The sequence below is a fragment of the Colossoma macropomum genome, unplaced genomic scaffold (assembly GCF_904425465.1).
Source record: "Colossoma macropomum unplaced genomic scaffold, Colossoma_macropomum, whole genome shotgun sequence".
Classification (NCBI taxonomy): Eukaryota; Metazoa; Chordata; class Actinopteri; order Characiformes; family Serrasalmidae; genus Colossoma; species Colossoma macropomum.
This window is the reverse complement of record NW_023494801.1, coordinates 14,216,024-14,236,790: the sequence shown is the minus strand read 5'-3', so window position 1 is coordinate 14,236,790 and position 20,767 is coordinate 14,216,024. Positions and strand designations below refer to the sequence as shown.

At 38.7% G+C, this 20,767-nt stretch overlaps 1 protein-coding gene across 1 annotated transcript in view; it reads left to right on the top strand.

Annotated features, from left to right (window-relative positions):
* The first annotated feature begins 8,503 nt into the window (after positions 1–8,503).
* Positions 8,504–20,767, top strand: part of baiap2l1b (BAR/IMD domain containing adaptor protein 2 like 1b) — a 52,218-nt gene continuing 39,954 nt past the window's right edge. Inside the window, exons 1-3 of the mRNA XM_036590266.1 lie at positions 8,504–8,831; positions 13,295–13,370; positions 14,275–14,361. Coding sequence (XP_036446159.1) covers positions 8,781–8,831; positions 13,295–13,370; positions 14,275–14,361 — 214 coding nt within the window. The 5' untranslated portion in view covers positions 8,504–8,780. The remainder of the gene's footprint in view (positions 8,832–13,294; positions 13,371–14,274; positions 14,362–20,767) is intronic.

Below are 20,767 nucleotides of genomic sequence, written 5' to 3'. Positions count from 1 at the left end.
TGAAGGGTGATCAGTCACCCTATTTACACTGAGCATTTCTGTGATGTTTGATGGCATATGGCCAATAAGCGCTTTATAGATAAAAAGAAGCCAACGTGTCTCCCAAAACAGCCACAGATGACCAGCTAACCTTTTTATACAGTGGAAGCATTTAGGAACCACAGCAGCTCAGTCACGAAGTGTCAGACCACATAAAGTTACAGTGCTGAGTCGTATAATGCATAAAAGTCACCAACGCTCTGCTGACTCAGTAACTGCAGGGTTCCAAATCTCCTCTGGCATTATCAGCATAAAACCTGTGCACCAGGAGTCTCATGGCATGGATTTCCATAGCTGAGCAGCTGCATGCAAGACTTACATCACCAAGCACAATGCCAAGCATTAAATGGAGTGGTTTAAAGAACGCCATCACTGGACTCTGGAGTAGTGGAAACGTATTCTGAGGAGTGATGAATCATGCTTCTCTATCTGGTGGTCTAATGGACAAGTCTGGGTTTGGCGAATGCCAGGTGAACGTTACCTGCCTGACTGCATAGTGCCAACTGTAAAGTTTGGTAGAGGAGGGATAATGCTATGGGGTTGTTCTTCAGGGGTTGGCCTAGACCCCTTAACTGCAGTCAAGAGAAATCTTAACGCTTCAGCAGACCAAGACATTGTGGATAATTGTACGCTTCCAACTTTGTGGAACAGTTTGGGAAAGGCCCTTTTCTGTTCCAGCATGACTGAGCCCCAGTGCACAAAGCAAGGTCCATAAAGATATGGCTGGATGAGTTTGGTGTGAAAAAACTTGACTAACCCTCACAGAGCCCTGACCTCAGCCCCACTGAACACCTTTGGGATGAACTAGAACGGAGATGGTGAGCCAGGGTCTCTCATCCAACATCATCAGTGTCTGACCTCACAAATACTCTTCTGGATGAATGAATTCCCACAGACACTCCAAAATCTTGCAGAAAGCTTCCCAGAAGAGTGGAAGCTGTTATAGCTGCAAAGGGGGGACCAAACCCAGATTAATGCGTATGGATTTAGAATGAGATGTCATAAAAGCTCCTGTAGGTGTAATATGCAGGTGTCCCAATACTTTTGTCCATATAGTTTATCTGAGGCATCACTTCCTTGTGAAGTTTTTTCTATATACTGCGAATTCTGCTTGATAAAATAAATAAATTAAAAATATACATAATGTGTTCTAAAACAATTGGAGTTGCAAGCCTCAGAAAAAAGGGGTCCAAACTATCCTCTCTTGTACTTTTTAGTGTTGATGGTGTTAAGGGCTTTAGCTATAAGCAAGGAGAGAAAAGGTGAATTGTAAAGAGATCATGTCTTGCAGCAGGGAGTGTATCTATTTCATTGAGAGGCGCTTCCGTATTAGTATTTAAATAAATGTCCAGCAGCAGCAAAGTAAGAATTAAATGCTTGGCAGAGCTGTCTCTGAACCTTCATTAATTACAATATGGGTTGGAACAGGAATTGATTTGTTTTAAGCAAAGAATTTGAAAGAGTTTGAAGTTGAATTTGTAAATATCTGAAGGTAAAATTCTGCTTTAGCTTTTCTGATCTTGGAAGTACATTTATTCCTTAGCCTCCTGAAAGCAAGCCATTGGTCTCTGTCACCATTTCTTCATGCGAGGGCCCTTGCTTTATTACTTGCTTTGAGCAAGGAAGATATTTCAGAGTTTAACCAAGGATTTGATCTATCATGGATTCTAACGTTTTTATAAGGGCCATGCTTGTTTACCACTGCCAGGAAAGTTTTGCTAAAGTGGTCTAGCACTTAATCAATATCTGTAAAAATCTGTATGTGAATAAACACATTGCGAACGTTTGAATGCTTAGCGAGGAGGCTAGGAAGATGCTGCATAATGTCATTTACCTTGGCAGGAGTAGGTGATTGCTGAATCTTTGTTGTACCCGAAGATAGAAACTGTAGCACGAGTAGCGCAGACCAGCGAGAAGGCTGTGCATCGGTGTCCAACATCAGGGTCCGGCGAGAATGTCCTGTGTCAGCGTCCAGCAGCCGGGTCTGGTGAGAAGGCCGCAACAAGAAAGCATGCGACAGTGGAAAGCGTGGCGCCTTCTTGCAACTGCTGGAGAAGGGCACCCAGCATGAACCCGGTGACCTTCCGCATAGAACAATTGAAAGCACAGGGGGTGAGAGGGAAGCAGAGGATCCATGCAAGTGGGCATCCTCAAGCTCTTCCAAGGTGGAGAATCTATTGCTCAGAGGGATATTTCGAGGCAGAGAGTGCCGTGCCAAGTGCCTACCACTGCACAAGTTCCCACAGGCCAGTGTAGGCATGGTGGAAGACCACCAGCATTAAAAATAAAACAGTTTAGCTCATGATAAGCAAGGCTGCTCTCTGTCACTCACTCTGATGTGCTCACTCTGTTGCTTGCTCTGACGTGATGGATGGATGGATGGATGGATGGATGGAAGGATGATGGAAGGATGAATGGATGTATCAATCAATGGATGGATGGTAGATGGATGGATGGATGGATTGATGGGTGGATGGATGAATAGGTGGGAGGATGGATGTATCTATGAATTGATGGATGGATGGATGGATGGATGGATGGATGGATGGATGGATGGATGGATGGATAGGTGAAAAAAAACGAATGGTTGGGAAGATGGATGCATCGATAGATGGATGGATGGATGGGAGATGGATGGATGAATGGATGGGTGGATAGGTGGAAAAACTAATGAGTGGAAAGATGGATGTATCGATGGATGGATGGATGGATGGATGGATGGATGGATGGTAGATGGATGGATGGATGAGAGATGGATGGATGGATGAATGGATGGATGAATGGATGGATGGATGGATGGAAGATGGATGGATGGATGGATGGATGGATGGATGGATGAATGGATGAATAGGTGGGAGGATGGATGGATGGATGGATGGATGGATGGATGATAGATGGATGGATGAATGGATGGATGGATGGATAGGTGGAAAAACTAATGGGTGGAAACACGGATGTATCGATGGATGGATGGATGGATGGATGGGTCCATGAATGGATGGATGGATGGGAGATGGATGGATGGAGGAATGGATGAATGGATGGATGGATGAATGGATGGATGGAGGGCTGCTCTCTGTCATTCACTCTGATGTGCTCACTCTGTTGCTTGCTCTGATGTGATGGATGGATGGATGGAAGGATGATGGAAGGATGAATGGATGTATCAATCAATGGATGGATGGTAGATGGATGGATGGATGGATTGATGGGTGGATGGATGAATAGGTGGGAGGATGGATGTATCTATGAATTGATGGATGGATGGATGGATGGATGGATGGATGGATAGGTGGAAAAACTAATGGTTGGAAAGATGGATGTATCGATGGATGGATGGATGAATGGATGGATGGATGGATGGATGGATGGATGAGAGATGGATGGATGGATGAATGGATGGATGGATGGATGGAAGATGGATGGATGGATGGATGGATGGATGAATAGGTGGGAGGATGGATGGATGGATGGAGGGATGATAGATGGATGGATGAATGGATGGATGGATGGATAGGTGGAAAAATTAATGGGTGGAAAGACGGATGTATCGATGGATGGATGGATGGATGGGTCCATGAATGGATGGATGGATGGGAGATGGATGGATGGATGAATGGATGAATGGATGGATGGATGAAGGGATGGATGGATGGATGGATGAATGAATAGATGAATAGATGGATGGATGGATAAACAAATGGATGAATGTCTAAGTGAGTAGAACATATAAACAGATTAAGTAAAAATAATGGAAAATATTTCTCCTAAATAGTGTAGACTGGTCGACTTCTCTGCGGTTTACTGAAAGCTGTGCTTCTTTACCGCACAGCTTCAAGGACTGTGAGTGACTGCTTATTCTTTTGCCACTCTGCACTGTCATGTCTGTATTCAACAGCAGGAGAAAAGGATAAACGTGTCATTTCAATAGTTAGCAGCCTTGCACTGCTGAGAGACTTCACCACTGAGGGTCAGGCTTTTATATGGTTTCCCAAAAGTGCTTCCAAGTGAATTTAATGCTCTTTGTTGTCTGAGGGATGACCTTGAATAACAGTGTGTATACGCATAAAGACGCAATTCCGTGCCTATTAGGATTATGTAAGTAAATTTAAATGTACAATGCATTCATATGCATAGCACTGTAGACCTGCTTCACAATAAGAATAGACCTTGCTAATGCTGAATTTATGAGGTTAAATTCACTCCACTTGACACCTGGGTCATTGCTTAACCTTAACTTTTACAGACCCTCTGGCTGGTCCAGACATTCCACAATCATACAACTTAGTAATAACTCAATCATTTTGTATTGTCTTCTGTGCAGTTGCTGAATAATAAGCCTTAGGGTGTAGACACTTATGAAGTTTAAGGAGTTAAAATTTCACTATATCCCTGTTTATGATCAGTGGTAAAAATATCACTATATTCCTGTTTGTGAGCAACGGTATACGGCATCTGCACAGACTGCATGAACACCTCATTTCTCATGCCCTGCAGGCTCCAAATCCATCTGGTATTAGATATACAGTAGTACAACACACTTGTATGTGGGTGACATCTGCTGGAAAGCAGTGGTAAGACCTGTGTACTTCTGAGACATATTACTGTGATTACTAGGACTTTTGAGCATTTATGTTTAATTATTAACATTCTTTCCACACCATGCTTTCTGAACAGTGTTTTAATGAAATGGCACATAGTCAAATACCTTGTTCCAAAGAGGAAAAATAACCCACGTGAGGGCTATTGGCCAAAATTGATGTGCTTAATACATTTTTTGCATTGAATTAAATAGTTCAATGTAGTTTGTAAGCACTGTCAAAGTTTCAAAACATACTGTTCCCTCCACAGTTCAAAAAGTTTATATATAAAAATTAGACTGCAATTTCTTTATTATGTCACCAAAGAACAACGTTTACATACACAGACTGGCTACGTCATTAAGCACACCTCCTTGTATCCACACGCTCTGTCCATTTTATCAGCTCCACTTACTATATAGATGCCCTTTGTAGTTCTACAGTTACAGACTGTAGTCCATCTGTTTCTCTGCATACTATGTTACACACTTTTACCCTGGTCAGGACCCCCACAGAACCGCCGCAGAGCAGGAATTATTTGATGGATCATTCTCTGCACTGCAGTAACACTGACGTGGTGGTGGTGTGTTAGTGTGTGCTGTGCTTATACGAATGGATCAGACACAGCAGTGCTGCTGGAGTTTTTAAACAGTGTCCACTCACTGTCCACTCTATTAGATGTAAAGTCAGAGACAATAGCTCGTCTGTTACTGCACAGTTTATGTTGGTCATCCTCTAGGCCTTCATCAGTGGTCACAGGACGCTGTTGCTGTATGTTTTTGGTTGTTGGACTATTCTTAGTCCAGCAATGACACTGAGGTGTTTAAAGACTTTTTGAATGAGGCACAATACATGGCACTCAATCAGAACATTTACATAATCAAACATAAAGGCACAGAAATAAACAGCATTTCAAATTCTAAGGAATAAATAGTGTCGCTGGTCTAGGCGTGATCTCATAACAAGAATACACATCTGGAGAAAGCTTGTTAAACTGGTGTAGGTGGATATTGTGGCACAAACAAAGGTACATCCCCTCTAAAACCCATATCCAAAATCCACGCTTTTAATGAGTACAACAAATAACACAAGCAAAACAAGCTACTTAAACACAGGATCATCAAGTTATCAACCCCTGGACATAAATATTTGGTGGGCCTCTACGTTGCTAACTTTTTAGATGGTCAGTGACTTTTTTATATGACAGCAGGTTACACAAGACCTATGCAGCCAAACTATAGCATGATTACACACATCAATGAGAGCACAAGTTAACATAAACCCAACAAACAATGCAAGACTTCTTTATAAGGCATGTGTTCACTCTTCACAAGCAACACATTATCCCTATGAAGATGACATAAATTAATATCAGGCAGCTGAAATGTACATAAAGAGGGAACTTCCAAGCATGCCAGCTAAAGCATACTGCCACAGCGGGCATGAAAAACGTTTTTGTTTTTTCATTTATATCTTACCTGTGATCACATTTCTCAGATCAATGCTAAAAACTTGAAAGCTTAACTGAAGTAATGTAACAAATTTATTAATTTTTGGCTGTGCTGCTAGTAAAGTTCACAATGCAAGTCAGGACAGCTGTTCAGATTTTCTTATACTTGCCTGCAGGGGCCCCCTAGTAACTTGGGCCCCTGAGCACATGCCCATCAATCCCATAGGATGATTGGGGTCTGCTTAAGCGTTTGCTAACGGAACTGTTTTTCCCTTGAAAGGGATAATGTTTCTTTTACTGCATGTAATGTGTTCTCCACACATGCGATGCACATCTACAAGCTTGATTGGAGTTTTTGGGGGACTTTTCTGTCATGGTAACTCAGGCCACACTACAGTAATACACTAATATGTTTATGTTCCCATCCACATTCAGCCCAAAATTTCTCATAGCTGTCACCAGTTCTTGTTGCAAGATCACATCTAGACCCTCCAGACTAAGGAATAAAGAGAGGTTGGATAATGGTCATGTAAAAATGAATTATGATGTTGTTTTTGTTACATAAAAGCACATAGATGTCATAAGTGGAATGCAAAAATGTGGAATATGGGTTCTTTAAAGCAAATATGCAGTGCTGCTGTGTTTTGCTTTTCAGATCTACTACAGGCAAAGTTCAAGACAAAAAGGGAATACAATACAGTGGGCTTATGTATTTGTGTTTTACACCAAATGTCAAGCCATGTGTTTTTAAATTTTTAAAAAGACCATTTTAGGACTGTAACTTTTCTTTTATCAGCATTCTTTCAGGTGTCTGATGTGTTCCAGATCATCCTGCTGATCCACTTCCGTCACTTTTGTGCTTGACAGAACTCTTACTCTCAGTCCATTTTAAATAAGCTTTGGCTCAGAAAAGGTGGCAGCGTTTCTGGATCCTGTTTATGTTTGTTTTCTACTTTGCATTTTAGAGTCTTTTACAGAGTGGTGAACCTCTCTCCATCTTTACTTCTGAAAGACTCAGCCTCTCTGAGATGCCTTTTTCATACCCAATCATGTTACTGACCTGTTGCCAATCAGCTACGAGATGTTTTTTTAGCATTACGCAACTTTACCAGTCTTTTTTTGTTGTTGGCATGAAACTCAAAACAGGCATATATTTTTCAAAAAAATATAGGGTTTAAATGATCTGCACATCATTGCATTTTGTTTTCATTTACATTTTGCACAGCATTCCAACATTTTTGGAAATGAGGTTATACATAGAATCACACAAACATCATAACTGGACCTCAGGGGGAAAAATACATGAAAATGTAAGATATGGGCCTTTTAACCTTTTAAAGCAAATATGTCCAGTGCTTTGCTTTTCAGATCTAACAATTTTTCTTTAAACAAAAAAGAGAAAATAGGTTTTAACAGCAGGTCTTAAATGCAATATTATAGCAAACTGTCCATAATGATTTTCAAAGCATAAAAGGGGATTTTTACTGGTTTTTCATATTTTCTGTATGATTGTTAATAATGGTTAAGATGTCAACAAAATCATTCACAATGGTTAGATGTGAAATGATCCATTGTAGAGAAACTTACAGAGTCAGAACTATTCACAGTGGTGCGTGATAGGAACCAGAAACCAGAATATGCTGCCTGGTGCCTGAGACATTGTTTTATGATAGTTTTGAGAAAGTTTTGGCCTAAAATATGTTGTTTAAAATACATTCATGGTGAAGAGGTACTTACAGGCTTGTAACGCAAAACAGCCCCCCAAAAAACTTAAAACTGTTTACCACAGTTTTATCCTACTAAATGTGTAGGTCCACTGGTTGTTTTGGACAGGAAATAAAATGGCTATGTATGTTGTACACATATGTTGTGGACATATTGCCACCACTATAAAGAAAATCTAATTTGGTATGCTTCTCCTCAATTAACTATTTCACACGTAAACACTATGAATAAGTATAAAATGGTTGTGTAAAAATGAATTATAATTGTTTTTGTACATAAAGCCACACGTCATAAGTGGGGAAAATAAAGTGAGGGGAATAAAACCCAAAAAATGTGGGACATGGACCTCTCAAAGTAAATATGTCTGGCTCTGTAGCGTTTTTCTTTTCAAATTTATTGGAGGCAGAGTTTTGAGGCTATGGGCTTTAACTGTAGGTCTAAGCCAGTACCACAGCTGATCCATGTCCATGGTGAATTTAGATCCATAGAAGACTTAATGTACTCGCCTCTGACCCAAGTAGTAGTTTGACATCTGGCCCCGTTGTCTGCTTACAGGTGGTTAGGTTGCAGTGTTGGTAACCACCGCCAGAGGGAGAGCTGTCATCACTTTAATCTGCTGTAATGCCACTAAAGAGGCACATTAAGCCCGAGCCCGGTGTGTCGTCACGTGGTCTACCTTACTCCTGGTCCTGACTCCGCCCCCTCCAGCTTCGTCACACGCGCAGGAGTTTGACAGCTCAGCTTTGAAATCGTAGCCCGAAGGCGCTCAGCCTAGTTTCCCTTAGTGACCTTGCTCGACGTTCTCTGAGCATTTTTTGCTTTTTCTTGCCGTACTTTTGAACCTAATGTGTGGAGGACCGACTGGCTATGAGGACTAAGCGATAAGGGAGTTTCTTTCTGTCGTCGTTTTGTTATTTCGGAGTGCTGGCTCTCTGAGTACTTCTGTATTTCTGACTTCACGCGCTAAACCCGCGAAGGACTCCAACATGTCTCGAGACCCTGAAGAAGTGAATAAACTGACGGAAAGTACCTACAAGGTAAGCAGCGGCATTATTCACACATGTGTCTCTAATACTCTTTCTTCAGCTTTGAACAAGAGCTTTACCTCGTACACTATGAAAAAAGATGGTTCTGCAAGGTTTAGTACATGGAATGGTTCATGAGTTCTGAACCGTTTCATGCTTTAATGGTTTTTGTATGGTGAAATAGTTCTTCAGATAGATGGAGAATATTTTGTATACGGGTCTGTAAAAAATCCTTTTTTTTTAAAAAAAAAAAAGGTTCTTTTATTGTTACTTTATATCGTAACACAAGCAGAAACCTTTTTGGTGCTGTATAGAACCATGTACAACACATTCTGCATCTGAAGAACCATTTCACCATTCAGAGAACCATTTAAGCATCTATGTGGAACTTAGGCTTCTGAGTAGAGTCATTCCCTGTACTAAAGAACCCTTAAATAACCGTTTTTAAGAGTGTATGACCGAATATAAGTAGGTTGTTGAACGGTTGTTTAGCTGTTTTTGACTGTAGGCTGTTTCTAGGATAGCGTACTAATGCTGACTGAACATGGTGTTGAACATAATAGATAGTTAACAGCACACTTATCTTCTTATTCTGACATATTTAGCATATCATCACACAAGCATCAGCACATTTGTTTGTTTACCTCAATCCAGTTCAGTTACTTGTTAACTTTGTCAGCAGTTCCAGGCGTTAGAGACGTTCACTGGACAGCTATTGTAAGGTGATGTAGTAGGAGGAAAATAAAAGAAAAAATGCAAGGAATTCTGTGGGTCTCAACTAGGGATGCACCAATGTGGGAACTGCGGGCCGATGGCGATATCTGATGTACAAATATATATGCTAGTACTGATACATAAATAATATGAAACATAAACGTGGGACCACTTGGATTAGCATTACAGGGACACATATAGAGTTACAAATGCAGTAAAATGAATAAATGCAGGTATATTAGTACAGTAGGCCAGCATGGCTTAAATGTTCTGCTCTTGCAGAATACAATAAATGCTTAACCAAATATTATGCCAATATTGTTTTAAAGCAATTGACTGCCAAAACCAATAAGGTTCCAGTATCATCGTACATCCCTGCTCTCGTCATCTCTTGACTCTTCTCAGTTATCTGCTGATGTCTCATTCTTTACTCATAGCTATGATACAAAATACTAGGCTACAGAAGACACACCTAAATGTAGCAACGAGAGGTTGAAGAGGCCAGACATAAAGGTTAAAGGTTGTGTAAATGTCTTCAGGGACATGTTCCAGTCTTTCCTCCAGCTGCCACATTCCATATCCCCCCTTAAAACCTATGAGAGTGAGTTTAGAGCATTTCTCTGGTGTTAAGCCGCCGTCTTGTCGGTATACAGACAAACCTGACAGAGGTATCAACTTCTTTGTTTGACCAACGTTGAACCGAGGTTTATGTCAACGTAACTGCATTAGAAATGTTTTCTTAAGGAGAGGTCTTAGTTTCCTAAGGCCCTGCTCCCACACCCTGTCCACGGATACGTCAGCGCCAGTCTGTTTCAGACGGCCACCCTACTGTCAGTGTATCTAACTGTGAAGTGCTTGACACAGAGAAGGGCGTGGACGAAGAGGAGTGTAAATGAAAGAAGCGTTAGTAACTGAGCACACTGCTGTGAGTGTCATGCTGAGTAAATTTTTCCTTCCTCCAAGGTAAAACTAGACAGAATATGTATGTAAAAAAGGTGTTTCACAATAAACCTACCTCTGTAAGATCCAGTGTAGCCATGGAACATTTCTTAAAAACACAAGGAAGTATTTCATTTTACATTAAACATTAAACACATACTTTCTAGTAAACATGCTGGGTTATGGCCTAGTCTTCAACTGTTCTAACTTCTGTCCTTGGTGTATGCGAGAGATGTTTCCAGAGTGTGCCCTGCATTAGTGATAATCCGGAGTCGTGAAAAGGAAGGAGTGGGCACAGGAATGTTCTTCTCATTCCACAGATTCACACTACATAGGAAAAGTCTCCTTCAGAATCTGTTTGGACCTACTTGAACTTCTCAACTTTCTGCATTCTTAAAAAAGAGGGTTCTTCAAGAGTTCTTGAGTAAAAGCAGGGGATATATATATAGGACTGTGACAAAGAACTGTTTAAATTTTTCAGTGGTTCTTTGCATGTTTGAATGGTTCTTCTTCAAGATGCATAACCTGCTGCTTATGGTTGTTAACTGAAGCTTCTAAAAATTATTCTGTATAGCACCAATAATTGTTTCATGTTGAAGAACTTTTTGGTAGATTAGAGCTGAGCAATGTGACAATGGTTTATCATACCGGGATCCACTATATTGTGAATATGGTCAGTACTTAGAAAACACTGAACAACTGCATATTTTATTCTAAAGAGAGCATAATGAATCCTGATTAATTTGAATTAGTGCAGCACAATATGTGAAACACTGAATAAAAATCATTGAACCTATAGCTTTTGGTAGTATTTTGTAAATGTGCCACTACTGGTGCTTTCTTTTCTGTCTCTTCCAATTTACCAAACATCAGAAAAACTAAATATCATGATACAGATTGTGTATTGTGAGAATGTCTCCAAGTATAGTGATATTGTATTATAGAATCATTTTGCTAAGAGTGTAGATCGTCAAGATCTAGACATTGATCATTTGTGTTCTATAAGCAGATATATGAGAAAAGTTTTCACTAGAAATAAGTAAAAGTATCATTACTTCACTGAAATAATGAATCAAGAAGTAAGTCCAACTTACTTCTTCAACAACTTGAGTATGAGGTATATAAGAAAAAGTATATATGACAGTTGATTCTGATCACACTCTGAAGTGGAAATGATGTTCCTTCATGGCTCACTGGTGAAGAGAGCCATGAATAATTCTCCATAATGTAATTTAGTTTACTGGTCATATACTGAAATATTAAACACGTTTTTTAAACATGTTTTGCTATGTAGTAGTGTAACTTATAATCAGTCTTTCCTATGGAGTTTTTTATGCTTTTCTGAGTCACTTAAATTTAACTCTTGAAACAGTGTTTGCATTCTAAAAGGTGACATTCAGGGCTCTGTTCCGCTTTACAAAACAATACATTTTGCTTCCAATGTGCTCTTTTACCAAAAACCTTTTGCACAAATCCAAATCAAGTCGGTCATTTAAATCAACATATGACTATATATATATATATATATATATATATATATATATATATATATATATATATATATATTAAGCACACTGCCTCGTATCTGTGCTCTTTGTCCATTTTATCAGCTCCACGTACCATATAAGTGCACTTTGTAGTTCTACAATTACAGACTGTAGTCAGTCTGTTTCTACTTTGTTAGCCCCCTTTTGCCCCGTTCTTCAATGGTCCAGACCCCCACAGGACCACCACAGAGCAGGTGTTACTTGGGTGGTAGATTCTTGGTACTGACGTGGTGTCCACTCACTGTCCACCCTATTAGACACACTTACTTTGTTGGTCCATCTTGTAGATGTAAAGTCAGAAACAATAGCTCATCTGTTGATGCACAGTTCTGTTAGTCATCCTCTAGTCGTTCATCAGTGGTCACAGGACACTGCCCATAGGAGCCTGTTGGCTGGATATGTTTGGTTGGTGGACTGTTTGCAGTCCAGCCCTGACACTGAGGTGTTTCAAAACTATCCAGCAACAGATGAGCTATTGTCTCTGACTTTACACCTACAATTGTGGAACTACAAAGTGTACATAAATGGTAAGTGGACATGATAAAATGGATAGTGATTGTAAATACAAGGAGATATACTTACTGAAGTGGCTGGTTGGTGTATACAATAGTATATTCCCAAAGTAAACTATAAAAAAAGAAAAACATATAAACCACGCAAGGGGCATAGGAGAAATCTGTCACCTTGTGTTACATAATTTTAGTAATCTCTGAATTCTGCCGATTAGAGAAAATATCATTCATGGTATATTTGGTCTATAGCTAACATGCAAGTAAATTTGATTGAAATCAAGTAATAATTGATTCATGGCATAATTCTTCACTTTTTGGTGATTCTTTTTGTTCTAAAATAAAAAATATAAAAAATATCTCAGCTCATAAATGTTGTGGTGAATTGTTCTTTAAATGTCCATACACATGAACAGCAAAAATTTTGGTTTAAGTTTGGCTTTAAGTGTAAAAGTATAGAACATACACTAAACTATATTCTTAATCAATGTTAATGTGTTCAAACAATGAACATCCATGTAATGTATGAAACAAGTACATGTGGGCTTGTTAAAAGAGCTCTGTTCATCAGCCACGTAATGAAATCTGATTCTTCTTCCTTTAAATTGATGGTTGGATATTGGTTCCAATCTAATACATTTGTATTACATATATGATGCAGTATAGACAGCATCTTCTGATCTCTGCTGCTTACGTTAGGCTTGCATTTCACAGATTTATTAATTTCTATATGCTAATAATTGTTTTCTTGCAATAATCTCTCCAGAATGTTATGGAACAGTTTAACCCGGGGCTGCGGAACCTCATCAACCTCGGAAAAAGCTATGAAAAAGCTGTTATGGGTGAGCATTTCGTATGTGCTGCTGATAATTTGTAGGTTTAAAGTAATAGTCCAATGTTTCTTTCCCGTAAAAAACATAATTTACCAGTTTGCATGGCAATTATGGCCACAAAAAATTCCTCACAATGACATTCATAGGGCATAAAATGAGACTAAACTGCTTTTAGAAACTCTAATATACTGCTAATGCAACAAGGCAATGTTCTTTTCTGTTGTGTTATTATCTCCATCTAATGCTAAGTCCTGATAAAGAACCAAACGCAGAAAGCACTGTCAAAGATCCAAACTATCATCGTCTGATCATCTGAGTGTATGCTATAAGGGTAAATGGGTGAGGAGGGAGGAGGGGGTTATGCTATGCATAAGTCACGTATAGAATTGAAAAATTTGTGTCATTACAGCCCTGCCAGGTACACATGCATTTGAATCTAGTATGGCCAGAAAACGAATGATTAAGCTACTAAGTTAATCATTTTATGCTAAAAATATTGCACACAATATCCCAAGGACATGATGATCATTGAACTGGTTTTTATGCCTGTGGTTGTGCAAGACCATTTTGAACTTGAAACAAGATACAGTTCTATGCTCTGTGGAAGCCTGAGGGAGGTCATGCTTAGGGGTTATGTCATTTCTGTCCTTTAACAATGCTGAAGAAATGCTGGACTATTCTTTTAATATGCACTATAGCATGTCATTAGTATACTTTCATACTTTTTTAATTCAGCTTGTTTATACTTGCCTCATCATCATGGATTCACGCTGATTTTGGTAACACTTTACATTAATACTAAACAAAAACCAACAATACATTGCACTGCTTTTATGCTTGTATTTAATTAAGCATCTGTTATTCAGGCTGACCAGGTTACTATTGGAATATAAATGTATTTTCTCTCTTATAGCTATGACTCTGGCTGGAAAGATGTACTTTGATGCTGTATCTAAGATAGGGGAGAATGCTGCTGTATCTCCAGTATCTAGAGAATTAGGTGAGTATCAGCCAAGCTGAAATCTGAAAGTGCTCTGAATGGATTCTCCCAATTTCCCTTCATTATCCATTGTAAATATGAAAAAATATACGTACCTGTGTTTCTTTATTTGAGCTGGAAAGATGTCCCATCTACTCACCATATGCTAATGCGCTAATGTTACTGGGCAGACTGTTTCCATTTCCATCCATAAAAACATTCAACAAGTGCGTCATGCCAAACAATGGAATTAGCCAACTGGTGTCATGGGATAAGACCAGATGCATTATGTTCCATTTGAAAACATCATTCAGTCAGTACTGGTTGCAATCACTTTATTTTCAGAGCCTCATACTTTGAGTTCATATTATAGATAAGAATTGCAAGAAGTCATCCTTTTTATCTAGTCAATAGCTTTATATAATAAAGATGCTATATGTTTGAAGTTAAATTATACGCTGCACCAATCTTGCAATCCTTTTATCAAAGTTCCTGAAGTGGAGCTGGACAGACCGATCATATTCCTTTCCATTTTCCACTTTGAGATTACTTTGTTTACAGACATCATTGCAGAATGCAATGATATGCAGTCTCAGTCTTGGCAAAAGTCTGGATTGAAGGCGCAACTGGGCTGCTTGACATTTTGAATTGCCACCATTTTCCACTGTATTTTAAAGAGTAGGATGTGGGCTTGGTAAACAGGTAATGGGGAATACAATGTGGGGCATAAGTGCTTTCATCTCAGTTGTGAATATGCACCCGGTAATTCAGGTTTAGTGCCTTAAAACGTAGAGTGCTCGGTGGAAAAGATTAGAAAAGAGTAGTTTTCAGCCCTCTGAATGTGTGTTGTGCTATTGGGTAGTACAGTGTTTCTGCATTCTGAGATTAGGGAGCAACACACGACCATGAGGACTGAACCTGCATATAGCACTGAACTACTGTATTACGCAAGTTTGTCACAAGTTCCAGAGAATGTTTACTTGGTTGCTGTGCTGCCAGTAGAACACACTATTCAACAGCTGTGATTGTCAGGTGTTTCTCCCTGGTTCTCACTTAGAAAACCCAGGTATGTCTCCCTGTGTCTAACATAGAAATACATTGAAGAACAAAGATAGTTTTACAAATGGCAAATGACTTAGAAAATAAATAGCAAAATATATAAAAATTTCCATTTTCAGTCAGTATTAAATGCAAGATACTAGTTGTGTGGACTGGAAACAGCTCCTCCTGCCTTTTCTCTGAGCATACAAACCAGTCCACAATGCATTCAGTGATGAATGCAAATGACCCTGCTTTGCTGTCTAGTTAGGTAACCATAATTTTAATAGAAGGTTGGTAGTGCTATAGAATGTGAGCATAGGGGTATGAATGTCTGACCTCAGAATGATTCAATTCAAGTATGATTCTTTAGGGAAAAAAATTGTACATCAGTTTCAATTATTCATCATGATTCGCTTTAAGTATTTTGTATGAAAATTTTCAGTATTTTTCATAATTATTGCTTTGAGGTGTTTACACATATATATACATAATATAAACATTTTTGTTTTAATTTTTATGTTTGAAAATAAACAGAGTATTCCATTTTAGTCAAAAATAAGCTCATACTTTAATAAACGTTATTATAAGTCATTCTAAGTGGCATCACACAGTGAAACTTTAATGGAACTAGTTGCATAATGTCAGTTGACTGCAACATAATTTTGGTGCAACTTGACAGTAACACGAAGCAATTCAAAAACAAAGTTGCACACAACACTGTATCATTCTTGCTGTGAAATTAACTGATATATATATATATATATATATATATATATATATATATATATATATGTCATTGAGTTTTATCTGTTGTGTGTATGTTAAGCCTTTGAAAATCAATATTTAAATAGCCATTATGATTATAGCCTACTTGATGTCTTGGTCATCGTATCCTAGAAGCACAAGAAGTTCATCGAGGAGTTGCCCCTTGGTCTCCTCTTCTGTAATCATTTTCATCTTTTGGATTCCAAATGAATCTGAGCTTTCTGTAGAATCAGGGGGCATCAAAACAGTAGAAAATGAATCCAGCTATGTAAATCACCATAACAACAGGCTAACAAAGTGAATAAATGGTGGCCATTTAAACCGTTGCATTTGTTAGCTGACTAGTTGACCCAGCAGGTTGCAGAAATGTTACATTTTAGAAACTCAAGTTTGTTGTCATGGCTCAGGAAACTGACAAAATCAAAAACTACCAACTTTGAGTCTCTCAGGAGGAGGACTCCGTTTCAGTTACCCAGTAAACCATCTTCTGATTTAATTTCGTGTCCATTGATCCGATGAAGTTAACATTTGGAAAGTTTGTCGTTCAAAATGATCATGTGTTACGTTATCAGCATTTTGAATAGCTGTTTAATGAAACTTGTTCCACCAAGTTTCCACTGAGTTTTAAATGAGTTGCTTTCCATTGTGCAACTCAAGTACAATTTAGTTTTATGTAGGTTCCAAACAACCAAAGTGTGAAGCCAGCACAACATTATAAAACTGATGCAGCTAAATGATCAACTCATGATTGATGCATTATAATGCATCACTGTGTTTGTACTATAGCAGCTGTAATGCTGTAACAGGTCATGAGAAAATGGGGTATATGCTATAGCAGCATAGTAGGCTGTAGTTTTAAATGAAAGTGGCCTTGCGTTACCTTCTGTTCAGCTTGCATCTGACAGTCTTAACTTGGCTGAGCATGTGCAGGCATATCTGCCAATACTGACATGATGGCAGATTTATAATGCAATCCCTCTATGTCATGCAGAAGTGACTGTGCCTGGATAGTGTCTAGATTGGAAACGCCGTGTATGTGTGTGTGTGTGTGTACTTAAGATTTCCTACTGCTCCCTGAGCCTTTAGAAATGCTTTCCCCCCATACTGAAGGACACAGAATAAAAGGGCAAACAAGCAGCCTGTCTGTCTCTGTCTGTACCAGACAAACAAGGATACTTTGTTGTTTATTGAGAAAAGTTGAAAGTAATCTGACTCTGCTGTAATTTGGGTTGGTAGGCTTGAGCATGTCTAGGATACTGAGCATTAGTGGTGGGCGATATGATGATATGATATCTTTATCATGATAAATTATGTCATGATAAATATTAATGGCCCTGCTCCAATAGATATAGTGATTCACTGTATTTGAAACGCTGAATAAAGGAAATTTTTGTAGTCGTAGTATTTGGTAGCATTTTTAAAAGGCATTTCTATGTATATGCTTTTTTTGATAGGTGGCTTAACTGGTGTCTTGTTGTTGTTGTAGCCTTGCACTCTTAAAAAGGTGACACATTCTTTGAGTGATGCCAAAGAAGAAACACTTTTGCTTCCCTAAAGGACAATGTTTGAAAAAGATTTATGATTGTGAATACCCTTCACATAATGTTAAATTTCTATAATAAATGTAATCTCTAAAATCCCAGGCTTACTACATACTATGGCTTATTATTCAGTAATAATATATTCAGTAATAGGGACTACAGTGCAAACTGGCTGAGCCATTCTTAGGTTACAGAACTGTGTAATAAAATATTGGTCCAAAAGGAGTTAAGGGCTCTTTCTCAAACCTTTACTTTGTGTGCTTCTTTAAACTTTTAAAAGGTTCTTCACACTCATGCATAGTGGTGTATTGATGCATCATGACATTGTGAAGTATGACAAATAACCCAAATGTGGGTTTTGGAGAATAGACATTCAGAAATTATGAAATCTAATGCAAATGTATTGTTTGAACATCAAAGTTTGCAAACAGTCAGCACCAATCAGCAGCTCACTGGAGCATTCCTCCTGCCTCCTACCTCTGGTGTCATTAATAAGTTGTGATCCCAGTATCGTAAATCAAATTGAATAGCAAGCTGAGTGTATTGTCACACCCCTACTCAGGCGTTTCATTTACAAAAATAGTTCTTTAAGTATAGTATTTCTTAGTGAGTCACTAAATGGAGTGTAGTTACAATAATTTAAACTTTAATTTGTTGCACTACTTGAAGGAAAAAGGATTCACATTACTATAATGCGTTAATGGAGAGGAAAAGAAAGAATACAATATATGTGTCAAGTGTACCAGAGTGCATTCCTGAAAATCTCTTAATATGTAAATAGACAAAATTGCAGATGGTGCAAAGCTTTTTAGACATTTAGATGTGTGTGTGTGTGTGTGTGTGTGTGTGTGTGTGTGTGTGTGTGTGTATGTGTGTGTGTGAGTATGAGGCTAGTGCCCTCAGTGTGTCCGTGGTGTGCGTGCTGTGGTGATTAATGAGCAGGTTTTAATCAGTGCAGCCGGGTGAGGTGCTGGAAAAACAGGCTGATGCAGTGATGCTCATTTCTCTGGAGTGTAAATACACTCCATCCAGATTGTTTAGTGCTGTGCCTGAGAATTAAGCTGCTCAAATAGGGAGATGCTCATGCATGCTATTGCTGCCATATTTTATACAAGCTTTGTCCCAATAGTAAGACAAATCCATTTTCTTTCAATGACAATGCAGTTTACTCTTAGATGGAACCAGGTTTCAAGTTGATATGAGCATTTCAATGGCGTCTCAATCTGTGACAAAATGTGTCATTTAACAGACAGCCAAGTTGGCTAGCATGGGGGGAAAGAGAGTGCCATCTTACCCGCCCAGAGAGCAAAGCCATTTAAACATTCTTAGAATCTCAGCCACGGATGGCTTTGGCATCACTGGGTATTGAGCTCACAATCTCTCAATAATGTGGCTAACAATTAAATGCTTTCCCCACTCAGGAGCCTGACTTTATTAAGGTCATTTCTTAATGCTGATCACATTTACTTTGAATAAATAAAAAACTTGATTTAAAAAAAAAGAATCAATAAAATAAATTTTAAAAATTAGCGATCTGAATTCTATTATGAATATGTGCGTGTGCTATTGCAGAAACTATCGTAGCACATTCAACAATAAAGGCAGTCTGTTGCTTCTTTTATATGATAGAAAACATGGTAGCACAGAAAGATTAAATTCCCCCTGCTGATACATTTTACCATGCTCAACGTGCACCATGCTCTACGGACGTACTACTCTGAGGACATATTTAAATGAGTGAAGGAAAACATCTGCAAAAACTCTGAATGTATTGATAAAAATATGTAAGTTAAGGTAAGATTAATGGTGAATAGCTGAGAGTCTTTGTTGAATAAACGATCCTACATTGTTTCTTGTAGAAGTACACTGTTAAGAAATTTATAATCTACCACTGTGCTACTATTTTGAAGGCATAGTATTAGTTTCAAGAGGGAAAAAAATAAAACTGATTAGCAAAAGGCCATACTGTAATTTCACTATTGAAAATGTAATCTGTAATCTGACTGACTGAGCATTGAGTGTTCACACTTTAGACTGTTGTTATTTGCTCTCCTTTACATCTGGCTCTGCAACACAGGCTTCATGACCTTGTCCCCTGCAAGTGGTAACATTTGGAAACGTTTGCTAACACAATGCACGCTCTATCAGCCAGCGATAAGAGCAGAGAGCTGCCCCCGCATGCCCAGTGTGGCCCAGATAACCCCTGAATAACTGACCTTATGCTGCACGTCACCGAGCTTTCCTCAGTAAGTGGAACAACTTGACTCTTGGTTTTTCTGGCACAGTGAAACTTGAGCTGCTCTGACATGGCTGAGTTGATATCGGATAGCCTTGAGAGTCATGGGCAGACTGACACACCTGCACCCCCCCCCACCTCCTCTTCCTGGGTCAGATGTCAGAGGGATGGAGAGGCTTTTCATTCTCAACCTGCTCCACCAAACTCCATACATTCTTAGAATGAGCTTTGATGATTAGGAGGCTCTAATACACTCTTAAAGGAAAGTTCTCAAAAAGGGGTTCTTCGGAGTGATGTCATAGAAGAACCACTTATGCTTTCCTAAAGAACACTTCAGTGGATGGTTCTTAAAAGAATCATTTTTTGTCAGTGAAATGTATGAATGTGAAGAACCTTTTGAAAAACCGTCAGATTATGTAAAGAGTGATACCACAGAAGAACAACTTTTAGTTACCTAAGGAGCCCTTTACTAGAAGTGTGAAAAACCTGTACATTATATAAAGGGCAGTACCATAGAAGAACTACTTTTGCCTCCCTAAAGAACCCTTCAGTTGATGGTTCTTTAAAGAATCATTCTTATAAATGCAATGTATGAATGTGATAAAGTCTTTTTAAATTTTTAAGAGCCTCCGCAAAATGTAAAGAGCAATGCCATAGCAGAACCACCTTTGTTTTCCTAAAGAGCCATACAATGGGAGGTTCTTTAAAGAATAATTTGTAAATGTGCAAGTGAGTACTAGAATATCAACATAACATAAAGGTTCTGTACTATTTTTTTCCTTGAACTAGATAGCCAAGCCCAGAACCAATCAAGAGCCAAGAACCAAATTTTGAAAGTTTAGGA